The sequence below is a fragment of the Megalops cyprinoides genome, chromosome 17 (assembly GCF_013368585.1).
Source record: "Megalops cyprinoides isolate fMegCyp1 chromosome 17, fMegCyp1.pri, whole genome shotgun sequence".
NCBI classification, from domain to species: domain Eukaryota; kingdom Metazoa; phylum Chordata; class Actinopteri; order Elopiformes; family Megalopidae; genus Megalops; species Megalops cyprinoides.
Genome location: NC_050599.1, coordinates 16,635,242 through 16,657,957, shown reverse-complemented (window position 1 = coordinate 16,657,957; position 22,716 = coordinate 16,635,242). Strand labels below are relative to the sequence as shown.

Below are 22,716 nucleotides of genomic sequence, written 5' to 3'. Positions count from 1 at the left end.
TTGCTTGGTGATCATGGGAGACCTGACCTACAAGAGGCTATAGTGGCACCATATGGTGTGTCCTGACCGGCAACCTCACGGCCACTTTTGACACCAGAAGTCATTCTGTCGGCCTCTCTGCAGAAGCTAGGCTCCGCTCCTAGACATTGTGAAGCATGTGATGCAAATGTATATTCAGCCTCTCTGTAGAAGCTATGCCCCAGGCCTAGACATCGGGAAGTCCTGTGACGTAAACATGTCTTTGGCCTTGCTGTAGAAAGTACTCCCCGTGGCGGGCAGGGAACAGATTGTGCAAGTTGAGGAATGAGATTGAGGAGCTTAGCGGCCCGTAATCTGGAGCAGACTGTATTGGGACGGGCGACCTGGCTCACGTCAAGGCTCCCGATGATGCTCGCAGATAGCGCCTGTCCCTCGTTCTCGGCGGCGGGGCTCCTAACGCGGCCATTCCCGTTTTTTGGCTATTTTGCCACAGTTATTAACTCTGCGTGAAAATGGTCTTTAAGCTCTTTCTTTCTGTAATATGTGTCTGTATAATACGGCATCGGTATTCCTCCCCTGTTCTTCCCCCCGCTCTGCTGCGAGGCATGGCTGCTTCCTTGGCTAGGCTGCCTCTCTCTCTGAATGCTAATTTTCCCCCATCGCTTTGGCTAAGTGAGTGAATAAATGGTGTGTCGATTGACATACTGTACACAGCATAAGTGCTTCTCCTATGCATGATAATCAAGGGGTCAGACAAGTGCGGCGTATTCATCGTATCTGAGCGGGCTGGATCCCCCCCACCCCTCCCCCCAACACACACACACACACACACAAAGAACACAAAGAAAATAGAACAATATGAAAATCCATCTTTAGATCCCTTCAGGTCTCCCAAATCGGGGCGCTCCCGAGTGGATCAGTTAGCTAAACTGCTCAGGTGGAAGTGCAGCATAGTGGTAAGGAGCAGAGCAGGTGGTTCGATTGCTGGTTTGATTCTGTACTGGGGGACTGCTGATGTACCCTTTGGCAAGGTACATAACCCAGAATTGCCTCAGTAAACATCCAGCTGTATAAATGGATAACATGTAAAAACTGTGACCTGTGTAAGCTGCTCTGTATAAGAGCATCTCCTAAATTATAATGTAGTGTAATGCTTGTCCTTAGTACAGGGTGAGCCCCACGGCCCAGGCTCAAGCCCGGCCACATCACCAGCTGACCGTGACAGTGAGTTCACAGCGGCAGAACAAATCAAAGCATCAGCAGTCCCTTATATCTCCACCACCGTGCCCTCTTGATGATGAGACGCCTGCGAAGTCCCCGCTGCGATGTCAGAGGGGACGCGCCCATCGTCCCGCTGCGGTGTGGAAAACAGCCAGCGGCGACACGAGGCGCCACGGAAGCGTTGCACTCGGCCGGCCTTGGTGCCTCTGTGCGAGCACAGAGACGAAGGGTGCGAAGAAATGAGCCTCGTGTAACATCGGCGATGCTGAATTCGCCGAAAAACCCTGAGCTTTACAAACTCTTCGTAGTATTCCAGTCATGTCCTCCTGAGCGAGAGTGACGCGGCCCGCCTCTGAAAGCTCGTGCGTCAGCGAAATCGCACGTCCGTCACATCCAAGGTTGCAGAAGAGGCAGCATTATCTTGGTGCTTTACCTTAAATAGCGTTTGTTGTTTTGCTGGGCTTTTTGTGTCCTTCCCTGTCCGTCGGCGGCAGGTTTGGCACAGAGGGAAGCGCCATCAGCGTCTCGTTCCTCACCCACCCGCTCGCGAATTTCATGAATGCTAAGAAGGCGGCGCGGCCCTTATTGATTTGGCTTGATTTGTTTGTACAAACAGGAGGAGGCTCCTCTCTCGGGGGGCAGCCCTTCGGAGGGAGCGTGGGGCTCTGTCGGGAACCTAAGGGCGAGCTGGCAGCCCCCCCTTCTTTCGCTACAGCACAGTGCGCCCCTCCGTCGCTGGCGGTACGAGTCGGTCTCGGCCGCTCAAAGCTCGGCACTGTGACAACCGGCTCGACTCCCGTCTCTTCCAGTGTTTTAAAGTGAGTGCGCTAAGATTTTTTAGCTTGTGGCGGGCCTGCTTCAGCAAACGGGGCCCCTCCTCAGCAATGGAGCTCAGCACGGTGAATGACTGCCTGCGCTGTGTCTGCTGATGTCGCCCGCATTTTGGCTCCCTGTCCTGCAAAGCTGCTTGTCCAGAACTCCTCTGTGCCTCTCTCAGCCCCCCTCTAAATCACGCCCCTCACCCTGGCACTGGGCACTGGAGTGGAGCGGTGAGGGGAATAGCAGAGGAGACAAGACAGGCAGGTGAGAGAGAGAGAGAGAGAGAGAGCGTGAGATTAGCAGTCGGACGTTTTGGCCCCGATCCGGGGAAAACATTTCTCTCCCTTTCCTGTGATCTGGCAGGGTTTAAATCACCCACTCTGTGATCGGTGTTGCTCTCCTGCGGGACAGGGCCGGCGTACGGAATACTCCCCCCTGTTCCGCGCACCTGAGAAGTGTCCCTCTCAGACAGCGCGCTGCCACTCACGAAGGCGGCCGCCGCTGTCTGTCCTAATGCACTGTTACGCAACGGCATGAGTAATGCTTTAACAACGCCGGCGTGAGTAATGCTGTAATTACTCTAACAAACAGCAAGTGTGAAATCCAGATAAATCCTGTACCTGGAGTAGCTCTGCACGTCCTCACTGCGGGACAAACTGCTCGTGCCTTGGGATTGACTAACATTTCTTTCTGTCGGACTCTGCTGCTGGTATTACATTCAGTTTTATTATGTTCTATTCAGCTCCGGGTGTACACAAGTATTCCTGAGATGTGGGAAAAAACTCTTTTGATTTCCACTCCATCCAAGCCCATTAATAGTACTGGATGATGTATTAGTGTGTATTAGTGTGATGAACGCGGGGAGATCATGTACCTGAGCTGCTCAGCGTTTCACCACTCGTGGCTGAGTGTGTAGAGTCAGCACTGTGCAGCTGCTGGGTTCTGCAGGCCGTGGTGCAGAAACGCACTGCCTTCCTCCACGGCGGGACGCCGGGGGACATTGTCCACGGAGAGGCCGGTGACAGTGAGCAGTGCCTCAGCCTCCCGGAGCCTGCTCTGTTTCTGCGGCCCTGTGTTTGTGTCGCTGTGTCAGGTGGAGGCGCGCCGCTAACGCCCCCGCGCCCCTCCTGGGGAGCTGCCCTGCAGAAACGCTCCGGTTCCCTCCGGCTCTCTCCAGACAGGCCACTCCAGAGAGCGGCGGCGGCGGCTCTGTTTGTTTGAGCGGGGAGAGGAGTCCTCCCCGCTGTGTGCCAGGGAGGCGCAGGGTGCTGTCCTGCCCCTGTTGTTCTTAGCGCTAACGTCGCTCCATCTGCTCTCCATCTGAGACACAGCACCGGGGGGCAGGGCTGGGACCGCTCTTTGGGCCGCGTGGTGCAGAGCAAAAGCTCTGTCCAACCCCTGCCTCCACTCATGTGGACACACACACAAGCATGCATGCATGCGTACACACATATGTTTACACACGCACATACCTGCGCACATGTACATCCACGCACACCGGCTGACACACACGTGCACACACAAGTACACCCACACAGAGACACATGCACACCTGCGCACAGACGCGCGCGGGACAGCTGTTATCACACATCACATCTGGGCTGTCGCCTCGTCGCCGCGCGGTGCGTTTGATTGGATGGCGGCGCCTCGGATGGCGAGCCCGCCGCCGACGTGCGGCGCGGCCAGTCGGGAATGAAGAGATTACGCCTTTACCCAAAACCCTGCTCGGAAAAGCAATTACAGCCCCCCGTAGCAGCTCTTCGGCGCTCCCCGAGAACGCATTCCACCTTGGGCGGCGTCCAGGCTCAGAGCCCCTCGGTCCCGGGAGGGGGAAGGTGGGGTGTGCGTTGTGTAGGGGGGGGGGGGGGGGGACGCCGGGCTGATTATAGAGCTGTCCGCCCGGAGGCAGGTAGTCTGAGCGAACAAAAGGCGGGCCCCCGTGGGGGAACGGTCCGCGAGTGCAGCTCCTGCTGCTTTGTATTGCAAACAAACCCCGGTGCCGCGGAGCGGGAATCGATACAGCCCTGAGTTCAATGCCTCATCTCTCCCCGCTGCCCGCAATTCATCGCATCTGATAAACAGCTTGTGGCTGGAGTAGCTAAGCCGAGAGACAGAGGCCGTCCCATCACCCCCCCCCCCCCCCCGGGTGCTGTAGGCCAACGGCAGCGGGGGTGCAGGGTGGGAGGAACGGGAGAAGGGGGGGGGGGGGGGGGGGGGGGATTTTAGGTAAAAGACACCTTTCGGTGGGTGAGCAGAGCTGCCCCCCCCCCAGCTCTCTGTGTGGCAGTCAATAAACTAATCTAATTTGAGGGGAGGCAGGTTGCTGATATTTGGAGTCCATGCTGGGGCGCAAATGACTTCACAGCGCCGTGGTCTGGGGGAAGCTCCCGGGAGAGCACGGTGAACAGCGATTCTTCGTGCCCGCTCATGTGAGTGATGGACCGGCCAGGCGCTCGCTATTGGCCCATTCCCCAGAGGTGCAAGATTATTTCAGTAGTATTTCAGTAATAACCCCCCCCCCCCCTCCACTTCCACACACACAGCTACACACACATACATAGACACGCACACACACTCATGTACAAACACACTTCCTGCTTCCAGCCTTCTGCTTCCTGTTAGACCCACACCCTGGGAACCCGGCCTGGGGGTTAGTATCATGATGGAATGTGGCCTGTTCTTAATTTTGCAAGCACAGCCAAACACACACACACACACACACATACACACACGGGACATGCACACACACGGGGCATGCACACATAGAGCATGTCCATATACACACCCAGGGTACACACACACACACACACATACACACACAGGGGGCATGCACAAATAGGGCATGCACACACATTCACACACGTAGACACACATACAAGACATGCAGACACATACAGGGCGCACGCACACACACACACACACACACACACAGGGCATGTACATACACAGCATGCACACGAAGGGCACGCACCTACACACACACACACACAGGGCACGCACATAGACACACCCAGGGCAGGCACGAACGGCACAGTACGGGCCCTACACTGCCACGCTTTCACAGACTCACTTCACAATTCAATTTCAGACTTATTGGCTAAATCATTTGCTGCCCAATGTATTATCAGCATTATTCCATCAAAGCAGTGTCTAGAGGATTCTGTACTCTGTAACTGTACCGGTTGCTATGGAGTCAACATTGCACAGATGACACGCGTCATTAGTAAGCACTTTTGCCTTGCTTTTTGGTTTGTGTTTTTATTTCCACTCGATGTCGCAGTGTTGCAAAGAGCACTGTCACTTTGACTCCATAGGAGAAAAAAGCATATCTGTAAACAGACAAACAAATTCACTTTGGTTCTATTCTGTGAACTCCTCTGTAGAGTCTCCTCCACCCTTGGTAAGGCGTAGTCATACACAGTACCACATTTGGGCAGACTGTCATTATCCTGTGGATGTTTGTGCAGACATATGGATGACACCTCTCATAGCCTGATCTAAAAAAAAAAAAGAGGATTTCCAGGGAAAACATTCTTAATCTCTGTCTGGCCTATTCATCCTGTTCTCTAGGAGGATTTTTGGGTAAAAATCAGCTGCATTGTATCAGCGGAGAGAGAAAGGAGGAATTTTCTTTTTCAGTATCTTATCCTGCACACTGGCAAACGTCCCTCTGTAGAGTACATTGGTAATCATGGCTCTCTTGAAAGCATGTAAGATGTTTTCACGGATGTAGCAGCAGAACGGCACTGTTAAAATCGATGGTAGCCTTTTTTTCCTCATCCCTCGTAGAGACTGCTAAAAATGTGTTCATATATAAATCAATATACAGAAATGTAAACATATGATTATGTGCCATTAACTGCATTACAGGTTGTGTATGGCATCCTCGGTAGTTTTTTAAACTGGTCCGGTTTTGCAGCAGGGGTGTGGGGTGTGGCTGGCAATTAGCATAACTGCATGCGATACAGTGCAAGCATAGTAAAGAACTACTTTGTCATGGAGCCATGCTTTCAGATGGCTGTATTGGACCGCTTTGGTCTGGAACAGCATGCTTGGGACTCCAGCAGGGTGCCAATGTCTCCTTTTGATTCTGCTCTCTCTTTGACTATTAGGTTTCTTTTATTTGAATCAGTCTGATTCAAGCTTTTTTTTTTTTTTTTCTTTCCTTACCTTTATAAACTGATGCTTCTGCCGCTTTGTGCATTTTGGACTCTGAATCTTCACAGGAAGGGGCAGAGAAAAGGATTTATCTTTTACTAATCTCCATTTAGTGCTTCCCAGCCATGATTCAATTGATTTTATGCAGGATTAGCGATCCGTTTGAAAATCTGGGATAAGAATAGAAATCAGATTATAATAATATTGACGCATTTCGCCTGACGCACATATTTAATACACCTTGCGTGTCTCATTTTCAATGGCTTATCGATCGCATCTGCCACCTTATTTATGCCTTTCCATATAATCTGTGAGAGCCGACTCCTACAGGTATGTGTGTGTTCAAAGCGTAAACGAGATCACACTCGAAATAATGAGTCTGTTCTGGCGCTCAAACGTACCCTTAATTTCGTGCTTAATTGTTTTGTTAATTGCTCTCAGGAAGATGCATGCTAACGAGCGGGGGGTATCAGGCAAGTTTAACGGGTTCGGGCGCAGTGTGATTGAGAACTGTCTTTATTAATTGTTTTTTTCCTCTCTCTCTCTCCTGCGTGCCTTCCCCTCAGATGATGAAGTTCGCCTGGGAGAGTTACAAGCGCTATGCCTGGGGATCCAATGAGCTGCGACCCGTCTCCAAGCAAGGCCACTCCAGCAATCTGTTCGGTGAGCTCCTCCGTCCCGCGTCCTCCCTTGGCTTCTCCGGGAGACGGATGCGGCTGTCCGCGCCGCCTGTCCCCGTAAACGGCCTTGCCCCCCCCCCCACCTCCCATCGGGGGGGGGGGGGGCAAATCGGAAATCAATCAATCAGACCTCCTTCAGTCAGCTTTGTCGAATGTTACCCCTTACCGCGAAAGCGTAGCCGGTCCCCCCGCGGAGCGATGGCGTTGGGTCTTTGTGCGTCACCCATGCAAATCCCACCCCGTTTATTAAAGAAGGAAAGGCAGCAGATGCCGGCGTGTGATTTTATGCTGATTGAGGATCTCTCTCTCTCTCTCTCTCTGAATATTGACGTGGTAAAATTGAGGATTTGGAGGGAACAAGTCTCATCAACAGCGAATCCCTTCCAGCGTTGATTGACATTTAACTCGGACTCGTTATGTACCAGCCGTGACTTTTGAGAGATTTTAATTCCGCGCCTGTTATTGCCGGATTTCCACCGAAGCATACTAAACAAGGAAACTAGCATGCTGGTTTTGTCCAAGGTTACCTAATTGCCTGCTTCTACTAGGCAGATATCTGAAAATTAATTAACATCCACAGCAGTTTACAATGCCCCAAGTGTTTGCCAGAACACTGTTGGTAATTGGGAGGAGAGTAGAAAGATGGGCAGTAAGGCTTTTGGCTGTGGAATATGCGCAGTGACTTAGTGCAGGCAGCGTGAGCGCAGGATCACAGAGTCCCTGAGACTCGCAGGGAGGGAGCTCTTCACACACACACACACACACACAAAGCGTTGCCTGAAGGCTTCCCTTCTCCCTTTTTTTTCCCCATAATGCCCTGCCACCAGAGGCCGCCTGGTACTGAACGCAGAGCCGCTAATGAAGAAGTCGCCTGGCAGTGATGCGCTCGGGGGCTGCGGAGCGAGTGGCACTTCGCTTTCTTGGCTGCGTCCCAAAACTGCCCCCTATGCCGGTTGCTCACCACCTTCCTAAATTCAACCAACTTTGTAGTAATTAGTGTTAATGTTTTCTGTCACTGTTAGAAATTAAATGCATAATATGTGTTATAGATTCATTTATCATCCAGGCAGAATGTTAATTGAAAGAAGGTGGCTGCTTGGCTAGACGAACCTGCTAAGTACCGGAGCACATAAGCACCAACTTTTGTAGTGAACTGTTGTAGTGTATAATGACTGGCTAACTGGTTAAAATAACTGGCTTGCTTGCTAACTATCATATCCAGATAGCTAGAATAAATAGACAGTTTAATAGCCATCTTGTTGCAGCTGTGGATAATAGTCATCAGAACATAGCAATCAACTTGTCCATTATTGATTGCTTAGTTGAGTATTTTACCATTTAAAATTCTGTTGCAGGACCGAAGAATTTTGTCACAGAATGCTGTCACCCCTTAGACGCTGAGTGAGGATAGACGGTGTCCTAAAGTGAACAGTTTAAAGTGAAACACCCACACTGAACAAAGAACCATGCTTACTTCCATCACTAACTCCAGCAAGTGGCTCAAAAATAGGAAATGCTTTGATGCCATGATTCATAATGATATGTTTTTGTGCATGCACACACACAAAGCGAGATATTCTTGTGCATGCATGCACGTTCTTGAGTGACGGTGTGTAACAAAGCCACAAAATGGCTTTGTTAAGACGCCCGAGTTGCAAGATGGAATTAAACAATGACATTTTCAGACCTGTGCATAGCTGGTATTCCCCAGCAAGTCACATGACATTCAGTGTCTGCTTCCTTTCGTGTTTTAAGGATGTTCTGCCACCCTGGGGGTGTGTGTTAATGGCCCAATTCCAGGCTAACAGAAATGGTGCTCTGCTCAGAATACAGTGATTGTCATTTTAATGGCAATTGGGATCAGACTAACAGTCTTCCCTTTACCATATATGATGTCATTTTAATGTACTCACCTGTTACATCATCGTCATCATCATCGTCATCATCACCATTGGCATCTAGCAGATGCTTTTATCCAACGTGACTTAAATAGGTTACAGTGTTACCCATTGATACAGCTGGATATTTACTGGGGCAGTTCTGGGTTTAGTACTTTGCCCAAGAGTACAACAGCAATGCACCAGTGTGGAATCAAACCAGCAACGTTTCTGTTGTGAGCTACACTGTGCTACACTGCCACGCCTTAAACATTCCCTTTGCATCTTGAAATTGTTCTGGCTAGTTTAAATGTAAAAACGCAACAGTCAGGGAGCAAACCCGGTTTTCTGCGGATAGTTTGTGCTACAAGAACGTTAAACATTTATGAGAGCAGTGAAAGCTTAATTTCATCCCTGCTGCAATATTTGAGTTGCGTAAAATGTAGACTGCGAGTGGTGTGTACATTGGGAACACTAATTCCTGTCAAGATTATTTTAATTAAAATGAGGTGAGTATTGTCATAAAAATCATAGTTACCAGAGAACTAACTTTCTCTCTGCTTACTCACTCTGTGTAAGGCATGATTTATCTCAAAGAAAAAGGGCATTTGCTCTGTGTAAGGCGACAACACCAGTGAGAATGAATCAGAAATAGGTCAGCTTTAAAATGCAGCTAACATATGTCATCAACCTCGCACATAGGCATGAATGAAAGCAGAAGGAAGAGTAGAAATGGCGTAGTGGTTTGCTTGGCAGGGCGTGTTACCCTTAAACCCCCCCCGCTGCGGTCACGCTGTGTCAGGCTTTGTGTGGGACGCCTCAAACACACAGGGTCCTTTCTGTTCTGCTTGACTTTGGTATTTGTCAGTGGTGTGAGCAGACACCTGGAATGCCTCTTTGGTTGTTTCACCGTCACTGTAAATTTGATTAGCGCTTTGAACTAAGTGTTTGCTGACTTTCACAGGTGGGACTGACCTCTAATCTCCAAGCAGCTCCCTAAAGCGGACTTATTAGTCTTGTTATGAGTCCTAATAAGACCAATAAGTGTCCGTGTTTTGTGACCTTAATCAGCCTCCTTCATACAGTGTTTGGCTCAAAGCCCACAGCTTTTAAATGTTATTATTTACCGTTTAACACAGGATGCAATGACTTATGGTTCTTCTTGAAATGTTCAGATTGCACGTTGAAAACAACGGTCTCCACCAGAAACGACAAGCAAAAACAGGAGCTATTTATTTTGCCATACTTTGGCAACTTTGAAAGATTGTAATTACATTTTTTATGTAAACTTAAATGCAAGCTTCAGCTGAAGGTGGCTAATTGATTTTGAAGGAAAGCAACCACTTTATTAGGGGGATTCAGCAGTATTCAGACAGATGAGAGCAATTAAGTTGCACTTAATGCAGTCCCTGCCAGCTCCATTGTCTTGTCTTCCGCCTGTAGCATTTGTAGTCAGACCTCCTTACTGGACGTGATGCAAAGATGATAAAAACCAGACTGCAGCTCAGAGAGTCCTCCCTGTGCTGCTGCATCATGGGAGGGATGACTTAGGTGCTTTACCTAAGCATGTGGGGAAAGCAGCGGCACAGTGACCAGAGGTTATTGGAGAACATGTGTCTTCTGAAAGATTCATCAGTGCCGCACGGTCTCTCCTCCCAATAAGGGACTCTGGTTCAGCTCGGTCCCTCTTCTGTTCCGCTTGGCGCCAAGGCAGAAGACAGACTGGCGGTTTATGGACTAAACTTGATTAACCTCCTTAATTTAGCCAGGGAGTCTGGGGTAAGGTACGCCAGCCAAGGCCTTTCTTTCTGTCGCCGGTGCGCGCGGTTCACGTGACCGGCTCAGTGCAGCGTTGAGACCGCCCGTCTTAATCATCCCCCTCCCTTCCGACGGCCGCCGCATGCGGGCTTTTTCTCCCCTGGCGGGTCCCAGGCTGGTCCCCAGAAGGGAGAGTCCGCTCTCCGGGGTCCACGGTGGAGCCCACAGGCTCAGCCAGCTCCGCCCGAGCCAAGGATAAAAACCCAGTCGGCAGCCATTAATCAAGAAAACGGGGGCTGTGCATTATTAATTTATCTGAGCGGTTGGCTAATGGGAGCTGGGCTATGCATAATGCATGCCCCAGCATCTGCTCAGTGGCTCTCTGTTTACCTGGGAAGACGAGGCGCAGCCATTGATCACCGCGCTGTTTTTCTTTGCAATCGAGTTACGGCTGCTCAGACAGATGTGGACCCCCGACGGGCTCCAGATGAGGGCAGGGACGGAGACAGCGCCGCCCTGCTGGGAGCCCGCGAGGGAGACACTTCATTCACAAGCGCAGCCCTCTGTGACGCTCCATAGCTCTTTGTAAGTGCAGCTTAGCCGACGTTATTGAGGAATGTTTTGATGCAACGTGAGCGGTGGAAATGGATTTTAAAGTCCCGCGTATACTGTAATGATCAATAGCATCGTGCGTTCAGAATGCTGTCGAGCTGATCGAGCTGTTGCATAGGACATTGATTTTCATGAAACTTGATACAAATGCTGTCCTCTGAGATGGTCAAAATGCTGTTTATTTTTATTTCGCAGGGTCAAGGGTCCAGGTTCCTGATGGATGAATTGTTCCAAATAACTAACATGATTAGCTGTATTATTATTACACTGTTCTAATGCTACATGAAGCTTATCATTATCCATCGCCTGCATGGGTTATGCATCTGTCTAGGCTTTAAGCCTGGACTTGTCATCTTCTTCCCACTGGCATTGATGGCAAAGTACCACTGTAACCACTAAAATGCGGCATTGTAGTCAATGGTGTCTTCCACACTTCCACATGTGACTCCCTGCTACGCCATTGCCCCAACTGGTTTAGCTTCTTTTGTGTCGTTGCTTAATTTCCAACCCGCTTGGAAATAAATCCATTCAGTGATTATGGAGCAACCTGTGAACGCTTCCATTCTGGGATGTGAACACGATGTTAGCATCTGTCAGAATGGAGCCATGTAGTTCCGTTAGTGAAACCAGCTCGTGGGTCTTCCATGCGGGGGAAGTCCATCACCTCACTTGTTACAGTGAGCCTTTATGATCAATAATGCCACTGCTTTGAGTCAGGTATCCGGGCAGTCGCCTCATGCGGCTGTGTCTTTTTGTGAAATGGGTTGAAGTGCATTGGGCACTTGTTTGTGGGGAAAAAAACAACACATCGTGCTTGCCTTATGACCTCAGCTCATAAATGGAGCACTCCAGCAGTTTGGGTTGTTCCTCTCTTGTGTCTGAAAGCACACTGGACGTTACTCCACTCGCAGGGAATTTTGCTAATGCGATTGTCGTAAATCACTCAGAGCGATGGAACCTTGCCTGGCCTGTTCATCTCTTTTGTCCTCTTGCACACAACTGGATTCACACAGCCAGCCTAGCCATTTCTGTAAGGACAAGTTGAAGGCAATCCAACTGACAATCATTTAAAGAGGTGCTTAGAACAGCAATAAAAAAAAGCTGTGCTCTCTCTCAGAGAGCTTCTCTCTGGCTGCATGAAATGCATTGGTCACGTGGTCTGCCACATTTATCAATCACAGCAAGAACAAAACAGTGGAAAAAAGATATACACGATACACATGTGTAGATGTTTTCTTGCTCATTCACTGTGCACATTTACAATACAGGACTGACATTTCGGCTAGCTGTCGTTATAATGGTGTAACTTCTCGGACCTGAAAGAGCAAAACCAATACCTAGTAATTAAAGGAAGGAAGGAAGGAAGAAGGATCAACTTAAACATGTCTATTGTGTATGCGCACACTAATCAGGTTATCCATTCTCTGAGCAGAAACCAGACCTGTGGCATTTGTTTAAAATAGGTCGCTGCGAGTTTCAGCTAGTCAGACGCTAAGGATCGGTTCGCGGAAACGCGGGTCGGCAGTTACCGCCGCGCTCCGCCGTCGCCATTATGAAGCTAAAAACCCATTTCTCACCAGATTATTATGAGCGTCTTAATCCCGGGGTTTCAGGTTTCCGAGCGCGTAGAGAACAGAACGAGGTATAATGCGGGCTGACAGTGTGGAAATGAGCGGCAGAGACAGGAGGGGAAGGGCGCCGCGCTTCACAGAGACCGGAAGCTTCCGTCGCCGGGCTCCTCACATCTCTGCAGAAGGGAGAAAAAAGAAGGACTTTTTAGATGTCATCGTGCTGCGGAATTGGAAACTGGGAGGGAAGAGTCTCGTATAAGGCGCCGGAGCTGCGCTCTTTATGCATGTCCATTAAGAGCTCGGCTCTATATGCCTCATGCTGTTTTTTATTAGTTGTTAGTTTAAATGTGATCCATAATACTGAGTAATTTGTGTTGTCTGCGGGCAGTACCGGTACGAGTGTAGCTTGGCAAGGAATCAAAGGAGATGGTTTATTACCGCCCTGAGGAAATGTATTTAAATTATGGGGCTGGATCCCCCCCCCAGCTTCTCAATCTGAATATCCAATCAGCACTGAAGGGGCAGTGAAACCGCCACCTCGCCGTCCTCCTTACCTCCTTAAATCTTTAAATAGCTGAAGCGCGGAGGCTGTGTCAGACGTTGGTCGTGTCCCCCGCCTGTGCCTGAACTCTGTCACCCGCACTCTCGCTCGGCGGGGGCGTGGGGACTCCTCTTTGGCCTCCTGGGACCCCAGTGAGGTGTCTGCCTGGGGTTAAGCCTCGCAGCTTAGCAGGCTCACGGCCTGGTGCACAGGCTCCACGGATGGTCCCGTTGCATCAGGGAAGGGGCTCCACTTCAGTGAAGTGGATTTTATTTTTAATATGCTAGAACATTCCTCCATTCAGAGTTTGTGTGCCTGTCTATCTTGAGATCCACTGTGTGAAGATTAGGTCTATATCGTGAAATCCTTGATCCAGTCCTTGACTGCCCTGTCCTTGATTTGTGCCTATTCTGTACTGTCTTCTCTGTGCCGCTCTGCTCGTCAGCAGCTAGGACAGCGTCTCCAGTCACCAAACGAAGACGGAGCAGAAACAGAAAAGCATTCACATGCTTTGGGGGTAAAGACGGCCATCTCCCCGGAGGGCTTTATAAGCAGAATGACTGATTTCTGCTCCGCTCCTCTGTGCCGGACTGAGAGGAGCAGGCATACGCGTTCCAACTTCAAACAGGTGTTTTGATCAATACTTCATTATTGGCATTCCCTGGCTTTTATTTTCCAAAAGCAGGCTGTGTTTGCTTTAGCCCTGACTGAGGGCTCTCCAGCTCTGGCTGCCGGTCACTCACTAATGAACCCGCAGAGACGAGTGCGCCGCCATCCAAACCCCCCCCCCGGCCCCGCGAGGCCCACGTCTGCGCACGTCAGGTACGCCGAAATCCACCGGGGGTGGGGGGGGGGGCGTTAGAGAAGAAGCAAGCTCTGCCTCTATTTTTACTCCACACGTCCGATCGTGGGTCGGCAAGTAGCCGTCCTCCAGTGTATACAGACGCTTTGCGCTGCCGTCCAGGTTTTGAGTTGCAGCAAAGTTAAAAATTCATTAGGCTTATAAAAGCGCAGACCGCAGAACCCGGCCTTAAGAGAGCAGGCCCCTGTGAGCTAATTTACCGAGATAGCTGCTGTACCGTGAAGTGCCGCTGGTGTTCCTGCCTTCTGTACTTTAATACCGAGAGAAATCATGTAGATTAAGGACCAGCGTGTGCGTGCGCGAGGCGGTGCACAGCGGAATTAGTTTCGGGGGAGAAACAATCATTGGCATTCTGGAATCTGTGCTCCGGAATAAGTCGCGGAGAGAGAGAGAAAATATTCACTCACTTTGTTGAGGCCGGGTTCCAGAAAGAGTTTCAGGGAGAAAGATTCGTTTGTTTGTCCTAGATTTTGTTATTGAATGCTTTACTGTCGTCGGCAGTGTGGCGTAGTGGTTATAGGTTGGGCTCGTACTTGAAAGGCTGCCGGTTCAATACCCTGTTGGGGCACTGCCATTGTACCCATGAGCAAGGCACTTAACCCAAAATTGCCTCAGTAAATATCCAGGTGTATAAATGGATAACATGTAAAAATTGTAACCCGGGAAAAGAGCATCTGGAAAAGAGCATCAGCTAAATGACGATACTGTAATGTAATGTGTCCGGGAGAAGCATCCACCATGTGCTCTTGTATCAGTTACAAAGAGGGCGAACTGAGACCTTTTCTGAATTTCATGGTATTGAATTCTAGTGGGAAAGGAGCATCAGTACCCTTACTGCAGGGCTTGCATCCAGCCTGCCTTAGAACATGCTTCCTCTGTTCTACTCAGTGGCCTCATACGCTCTGAAGGAGGCTGTTTCTCTGACCCGAGAGCGCGGCAACAGCCTCTGAAACAGAGAGAGGAAAGTGGTGTCCTCACCTGAGAGAGGAAACACAGTGTCTCTGTAGCCGCTTCTGTGCTACTGATGTAAGTACGGTGTCATCCAACACTGAGACGACGACTGCTCCCTCGCTCGGGTTCTGAACCGCTCCACCTCGTCTTAATACACCGTCACGGTTACCGGTTCACGGCTCCACAGTTATTCAGCGCCAGAGATTTGAGGGGGAGCGAGAGATTGCCGCCGCGCAAGGAAAATAGAGCAGAGATTCCCTGCTCTCCCAAGTGTCTCTATAGGATCCCTTTGAGTGCTAGTTCCTAATTGAATGAAGACACAAAGCCCACTGCAGCCGGCCTCGCTGCGTCTGTCTACCGCATATACATCAATGCCTGCTTCACAGAGACTCGGGCATTAAAGACATTTAAGAGCCCGGAGATAAATCACAGAGGATGTGGCTTCTTGCTGATTCAGGCGTCGGAAGTCACAAAGGAATGGAAAGTGATAAGTCATTTTGAGGTTCGGTCCTTTTTTTTCCCCCCTTCATCTTCCTGTGCCTGAACAGTGCCTTAGTGTTGAATATGGGTGTGAAATATTGATGGAGGCTGATTCATCCTGTCAGCTCCTAACTCGGGGGGGGTCCTGGTGTTTTCTCCTTTCCCGCTTTATTTGAAAGAAAACATGATTAAGTGCCTGCACCTTCGACGCGGAGATGGTGCTTTGTTGAAACATGTAACTTGGTAATCAGTGGTAATGGCTTGTTTTGTAACTGAAATATTGATTACAAATATGGTGAGACAGAGCTGCTTTCAGTAAAAAGGCTGCTTTGAAAGCAGTGCTCATTTTAAGCCGAGAAAAAGTGTAGCTCCAGCCAGTGAGAGGGGCTCTTTTTGACACCCCATTCAGTAACTGGTGTGTGGCTGCAGGCAGAAAAGCCAGTCCAGTCCTCCTCTACAGTGTGTCTGAAGATGGATCAATGTTATATCTGTGTTTCTGCACCAAGGGTAAACTGTACGGGGTAAAGAGTACCTATATATCAAACCCCAAACATTTTTGCCAAGAGCTGTTATTTCATAGACCTGTGGACCTTCCCCCACACGCAGACACACACAGCCACAGACACATAGCGGGCGCATACACGCATACATAGCCACGAACATTTGTGGACACATACAAACACACACACACACACACACATACACGTCTAATGTAACCGGATGAGTCCTTTGAAATGAATCCCTTTTCCCGCTGAAAACGTCCAAATGGCAGATCAAACAGGAGCATTTAGGTGCGTATATGTAGTAAAAAATCTTTCTCCCCCGGAACGGCCGGAGTTCCATTAGCTCCTGTAGTTGTTCTTCCTGTGCTGAGATGGTGAATATCACCCTTGACATTGCCACGGCGATTTGCAGTGTGACATGAAAAAGAGCTCTGTGGAAGCCTGCTAGGGGGAGAGCGCGGGGTACTGAGCATATCTCATTTCTGATGTCCTGGCCGTGCCTGCGGCTGTGCGGAATGAGCAGGGGTCTCTCAGTGAGGCGGTGGGAGGGGGGCAGATTTATCACAGGGAAGGGGCAGAGGAGGATTGTGGGGCTTGCAGAGCGGGGGCTGTCCCACACCAGCACCTCCTGCCCTGCTGGTTTTCATTACACCACCACAGCTTTGCGCTACCTGGGATTAATGCCCGCACACCAGTCACACCTAGGGCTCAAATCATGTTCACCATCCATCACAGAAATACAGCCTTCTCTCTGGAATTATCAGTCCTGCTCTTTACTGTACCTCTTTCTCCCCTGAAACACCACCTCTACATTCAACACAGCACAGGCATATTGCCAAGAACAACATGTCTCTGTGTTTGTTTTCCTAAGAGCTCTTCTCACTATCACACTCTCTCTCTCTCTCTCTCTCTCTCTCTGTCACACACACACGCTGTCTCTTACTCTGTCTCCCTCTCTCTCATACACACTCATTTAGTCACTCAGATGCACCACACTCACATTCTCTCTCTCTCTCTCTCTCTCTCTCTCTCTCTCTCTCACACACACACGCACACACACACACACACACACACACACGCACGTGCGCACGCACACACTCATTACATTGGGATGCTGTTCGCTGCTCTGTTGCCCTGTTCTTCACTGTTACATAAATATGCATGGTTATCTTCATCCATAACTTATCGTTACTGTTGGCTTCACCAGAGCATCCACAAAAGCGGTGTTTTTATCTGGCTGAAAAACAGTATCTTAGGTTTCAGAAAATATTATTTTTCCATTGTTTCTCAGACACTGGAACCACTGTTTCATTCATCAGTTCACTGTTCTCAGACAGAGAGGAGAGATTGCATGCTTTCATACTGTCTACCAAACGACGAGTTCCAGTGAGAGGGAAGATTTATCGTGGCTTCTCCCTGAAGCCTGGGTGTTGTGGAACGTTGAAGGTTTCCTAATGGCTTGCATTGCACAGTCCCTCATGCTGGAGGTCTGCCAGTTTTACCATGAAAAGGAAGCTACTAAATCCAAACCCGGGGAAATTTTCCTGTTGGACATCGCTTGTCTCCTCAGGCAGGCCTAGGCTCTTTTTAAGAGGTGTTCAATAGCACTGAAACCAGGACAGGCTCTCTGGAATTTCCCTCAAGTGTAGCTGCTAAACAGAACTTGTCAGCCCTTGACTTGCTCTTCCCTTTTTATTTGATTTATCTGTGTTTATCTAGTCCACATTTCCAGTGAGTATTCCAGTGAGTAACCTATTTCCACATTCACCTTTGAGTTTTGTCTCACATTTTAGTGACAGTAAACAATTTCAAAAGCCTTATTCATGTGCTCCTTTAAAAAAAAAAAAAAATGCAACGTCAACGTTTTCAGAACGAGGGAGATGACAGCATGGCTGTCACCTCTTCCGTGAAGGTTGTTTTCATCCAAACAATGAATCTTTTTTTCATTGTATCAAAGCCTCTCATAGTCTTAATGTTTCCTTTGCCCTCATTCGCTAAGCTCTCTCTAATGAGGCGAGAAGTCTGTTAGAGTGTCATCTGTCAGTCCAAAGGCTTGGACTCTGGACGGGCAGACGAACTCCGAGGTGATGTGTCCCCAGCCCCACAGACACACACGTGTCTGTCAGCAGCTCTCTTGCTGCTGGGGCAGTGTGTTAAATCGGAGCTGTTCAAGGGCGCGCTATTGGATTTAATTGATTTCCCGAGAGAAATTAAAAACAAGGTCCCCTTTAAGAAATCGTTCCTGGTTCTCTTAGTGAAGACTACAGTAAAATCACCTCTAATTTTTTTCCCCTCAGTCGAGCATTGTTCTTTGTTAGTTTGATTAAAATTTGGAATTATAAGTGTGGAGGAATTTTGAAAAGCAGGGAACCGTAGAGACAGAATTAGGTAGGTAAGAAACAGCCCCACCTGTTTTTATTGCCGTGTCCTCAGAGTCCCTCTCCGTGCCCTGGAATCCCAGTAAGAACCTGCTTACCTCAGTTGGAAATCTTCCACAATGACTTTAGCAGATCCGTGACTTTTTTCCCCTCTGGCCTGCATGGAACCAACCCAAGGTTAGCCTGTGACAATTTAATTACGGCGGTCTGGTCATGATTACTGCAGTATGCTTCATTTAATTATGATGGCCACGATTACTGCAGTGTGCTTCCACACCAGGACTGTGCAGGTGAGCGGGATTTTGGTTAAAAAAGGGACCAAACCAAAATGTCACTAGGCTGGGTACTTAGAAGGGTCCTATGGCACCCGAGGGGCAGTGGAAAAGACACTGTATAGCATAGAGGAATGTGAACAGATCTGTTTTTTAACCCTGTGAATATGGCCTGGCGGTGCAGAAGTGGAAGCATCACATTGTGCAGGGTGGTTTGAGCAGGAGCCAGGGCTTAGTTATGTGAGGGCTTCGCTGGAGGCACTTGATTGGATGAGAAGGCTGCGTGCATGCTGGTCTATTTCATTTATTTTACCAGGAAGTCCCACTGAGATCAAAAATCTTTTACAAGAGAGACCTGGCCAAGATAGCAGCCGTACAGACTCACAACATATTAAAAATACAACACATACAACATAAAGTTCGACATAACATAATATGCAAAAATCCACAACAAAAAACAGCTTTTTAAACTCATTGACCTCTTAAAAAAAGCATGTCTCATTCACATGTCTCATTCACCACATTCTTTATGATCGACTTAAATTTATCAATGGATATAAATGTATCCAATTTTAAATCTTTCTGTAGATTATTCCATGTCCAAGGTGCATGGTAAGAAAATGCAGTTTTCCCCAGATCTGTCAAAACCCAGGGTACATTAAAAAGCAACCACCTGGAAGAGCGTAGCTGGTAACTACCCGAGCTGGGGCAGAGAGGTAAGCTGGAGTTTACCCAGTATCGCTTTATAGATAAAAATAAACCTTGTTGCCTGCAAGTGGTTAGTGATGCCCAGCCCACCATATCATAAAGAATGCAATGGTGAGTGAGAGACTTTGCATTTGTAATAAAACGTATAGATGCATGGTACACTGAATCAAGGCTCCGTAAAATGGAGGAGGCTGCATGCATATACAGTATATCACTGTAATCGATCACAGGCCGAAAAGTAGCTTCCACAAGTTTTTTTCTTAGCATTATGTGCATTATCTATGACTGCGCACACAAAATCAGAACCACTGCCTTTCCGTTGTCATGGTTATTATCTTTATTTATTTATTTTTTTACATTGATAGAAGCGCTTCCGTTAAAACCGCCAGGTTTTTTTAAAAAATGATTTTTAAACGATCACCCCATAGCCACCCCCCCATAGTGCTAGGTCCGTGCAGGAAATGGCTGAGATGTTGGGGTAATGAAACCTCTCAGAGAGATCTGAAAGGGAAGCTGAGACCTTCAATAATTCAGAGAAATGCCAAAGAGCTGCAGTATGATGACAGAGCACAGTATTCCTCACATAGGGCTGTGCTCTTGAATTTATGGAATACATTGATGAAATATGCACATTCTTGGTATCCGCACAGATATATAGATAGATAGAATGCTGGAATGGTGTGCATATTTTATGCATGTTATCAATCTGTGTGACTGCAGTGAATCTGCCCCCCCCCACCAGCACGGCGTCTCCTTTCTCTGTTTTCTGTTCTTAGTTGGAGAGGATGGCAGTCAGCGGCCATAATGCGATCAGAAAGCACTTTTGTGCTGACTCTGCCGTGACCCCCGGTTCACTTCCTGCCAGGGAGACAGGATGGAGTGCTGGCAGGAGGACTTCCTGTTCCTTACATGTGTGCAGCGTATGATACTGTCCCTCCATCCCTTGTAGCTGTGATGGACGGAAAAGGAGGAGAGGAAGGGGTCACGGCTGTTTAGTGACAGCTCTGTTGACATCCACGGCCCTCCGTTTCTGTTCGGAACTTCTGGAAGTTTCCTCTGGCCAGAGTTGATCTGTTTATTTGAAGACACAACTCTTTCACGCTCACCTGATCACCTGAAACACTACCACCTAAAGCAATTTCTTATAACTTAAACTTTGTTTTCCTTTTCTTGAAAAATAGATCTAATGGTTTAAGGAGCTTGTATCTCTAGAAGCTAGCTTGTACCTTGTCTGGCTAACTATTGAAACCTGGTCATGCAGCACTTCTAATATTGTTGACTCCTTATATGGCTTTTGCTTGTGTTGTACTCTGCCTCACTTGGAAGTCGCTTTGGATAAAAGCGTCTGCCAAATGAATAAACGTAAATGTAAATGTAGTCTGTTGGAGTTTTATCCCACGCGGCTGGGGAGGGAGGCCTCGCCAGCACAACCTGTTGTTCTTCCCCCTAACTGAAGTGAAAGTAAAAACTGTGGTAAGCAGAAAGCTGAGCGATGCGAGAAAGATAACGGTTTAAGATACGCTTTACACCGGTGCTCGGCGTTTGATCTTCGCCGTAGATGGTATCGGCCTCCTCCCAGCGCCAGCCTTTGCAGTGACGATGGGGACAGTGCTGAATCACCCAGTCCTGGCAACCCCCGCTCACCATTCCAATAATTAAAGCATGAAAAGCGCTCCCGTCCCTCCGGCTGTTAGTAATCACTGCGGATGAAAAGTACTCCCAGTTTTTTTATTGTGGCTGATAAATGCTTCCCGTGCCGCCATCTGTTGAATTAAAAGCTTGCCCAGTGCATATTTCACAAACATCTGCATTTCTGGTAGTTTCTGTCGTGTTGTTTTTTAAAGAGCTTCTCCAGACTTTTTATCACGCTGGTGATCTTGGTATCCAGCGGCGCTCACTTACGTGGTGTCGCTTGATGAGAAGGTCCTCAGCGTGAAAAGATTTACCCTGAATACCGCGTTGAAGGAAACGGCAGCAGTGCTGTATCTGGGAATCAAACCCATAACTGGTTTTCAGACCCATCCCTTGCCGGTGTGCCACAGTGCTGGGTTTGGAACTGAGCGAGGCTCGTGTAGTCGGGGTTTCTGTTTCGGGAATGGGCCCCTCTCCTCCAGAAGAACTCTGCAGTGTATGCGTATGTAGAGCGGTTCCCGTGTGATATTTTTATACAGCATGTTTTCAGTGACCTTCCACATTCTCATGCACTTCCAATGTAGGTCAGGCATATAAAGTCACTTACTTCACACTGACACTGATGCACAAGACTTTTGTACTTAAAAACAAATCATTCATACTATGTGTTTTTTTTCCCCCAGTCCTCTCTCTGATATGTAAAGCTGTTATGCTGTGATGTAGAACGCACTTCCTCAATTCCATGCGTTCCTTTAAGGATTACGAGGCGAAGTAAAACGTTCAGTGGAATTTTGGCTGCCCTTTTTCGCCGTATTTATATTTATTTATAGCCCTGTTATTCCGTTTATCCCCGGGCTTTTATGGTAATTAAGCTGTTTGTAGTTCGGCAGGACGAGGCTAACTGTTAGGCTTTGTTTGTGTGTTGGGAGGGTTGGAATGTAATCCGATCAGCGGTGGCCGGGGGTGTGACAGGGAGCGGAGGGCTTGTGGCTGCCGTGCACAGCTGCAAGCCTCACAGTGCTACTCTGCAGTAAACCGGGTTATGTACCGCCGTTTGGTGGTAGCAGTGGTTCTGAAAAGGTCACAAACGGGCCAACCGTAGCCAAGAGTCATCGCCCAGTCCTGCTGACCTTAATGCCTCCTGTGTGTGCAGTTCGGTGTCTGTGCAGCTGCGGTGCTGAGCGTTCTCCATTCCTTCCCTCTTTGTCTTTCAGGCAGCATCCAGGGTGCGACCATCGTGGACGCCCTCGACACCCTGTACATCATGGAGATGTACGACGAGTTTGACGCCGCCACGGAGTGGGTGGAGAAGAACCTGGACTTCAATGTGGTAAGAGCTCCGTGGGCCGGGGTGACGGGGGGGGGGGGGGGGGGGGGGGGGGGGGGGGGGGGGGGGGGGGGGGGGGGGGGGGGGGGGGGGGGGGGGGGGGGGGGGGGGGGGGGGGGGGGGGGGGGGGGGGGGGGGGGGGGGGGGGGGGGGGGGGGGGGGGGGGGGGGGGGGGGGGGGGGGGGGGGGGGGGGGGGGGGGGGGGGGGGGGGGGGGGGGGGGGGGGGGGGGGGGGGGGGGGGGGGGGGGGGGGGGGGGGGGGGGGGGGGGGGGGGGGGGGGGGGGGGGGGGGGGGGGGGGGGGGGGGGGGGGGGGGGGGGGGGGGGGGGGGGGGGGGGGGGGGGGGGGGGGGGGGGGGGGGGGGGGGGGGGGGGGGGGGGGGGGGGG

General features: G+C 49.6%; 1 protein-coding gene across 1 annotated transcript in view; it reads left to right on the top strand.

The window, feature by feature from the left end:
* Window positions 1–22,716, top strand: part of man1a1 (mannosidase, alpha, class 1A, member 1) — a 117,222-nt gene that overhangs the window by 22,946 nt on the left and 71,560 nt on the right. Inside the window, exons 2-3 of the mRNA XM_036549548.1 lie at window positions 6,744–6,840; window positions 22,217–22,332. Of these exons, the coding sequence (XP_036405441.1) occupies window positions 6,744–6,840; window positions 22,217–22,332 (213 nt within the window). The remainder of the gene's footprint in view (window positions 1–6,743; window positions 6,841–22,216; window positions 22,333–22,716) is intronic.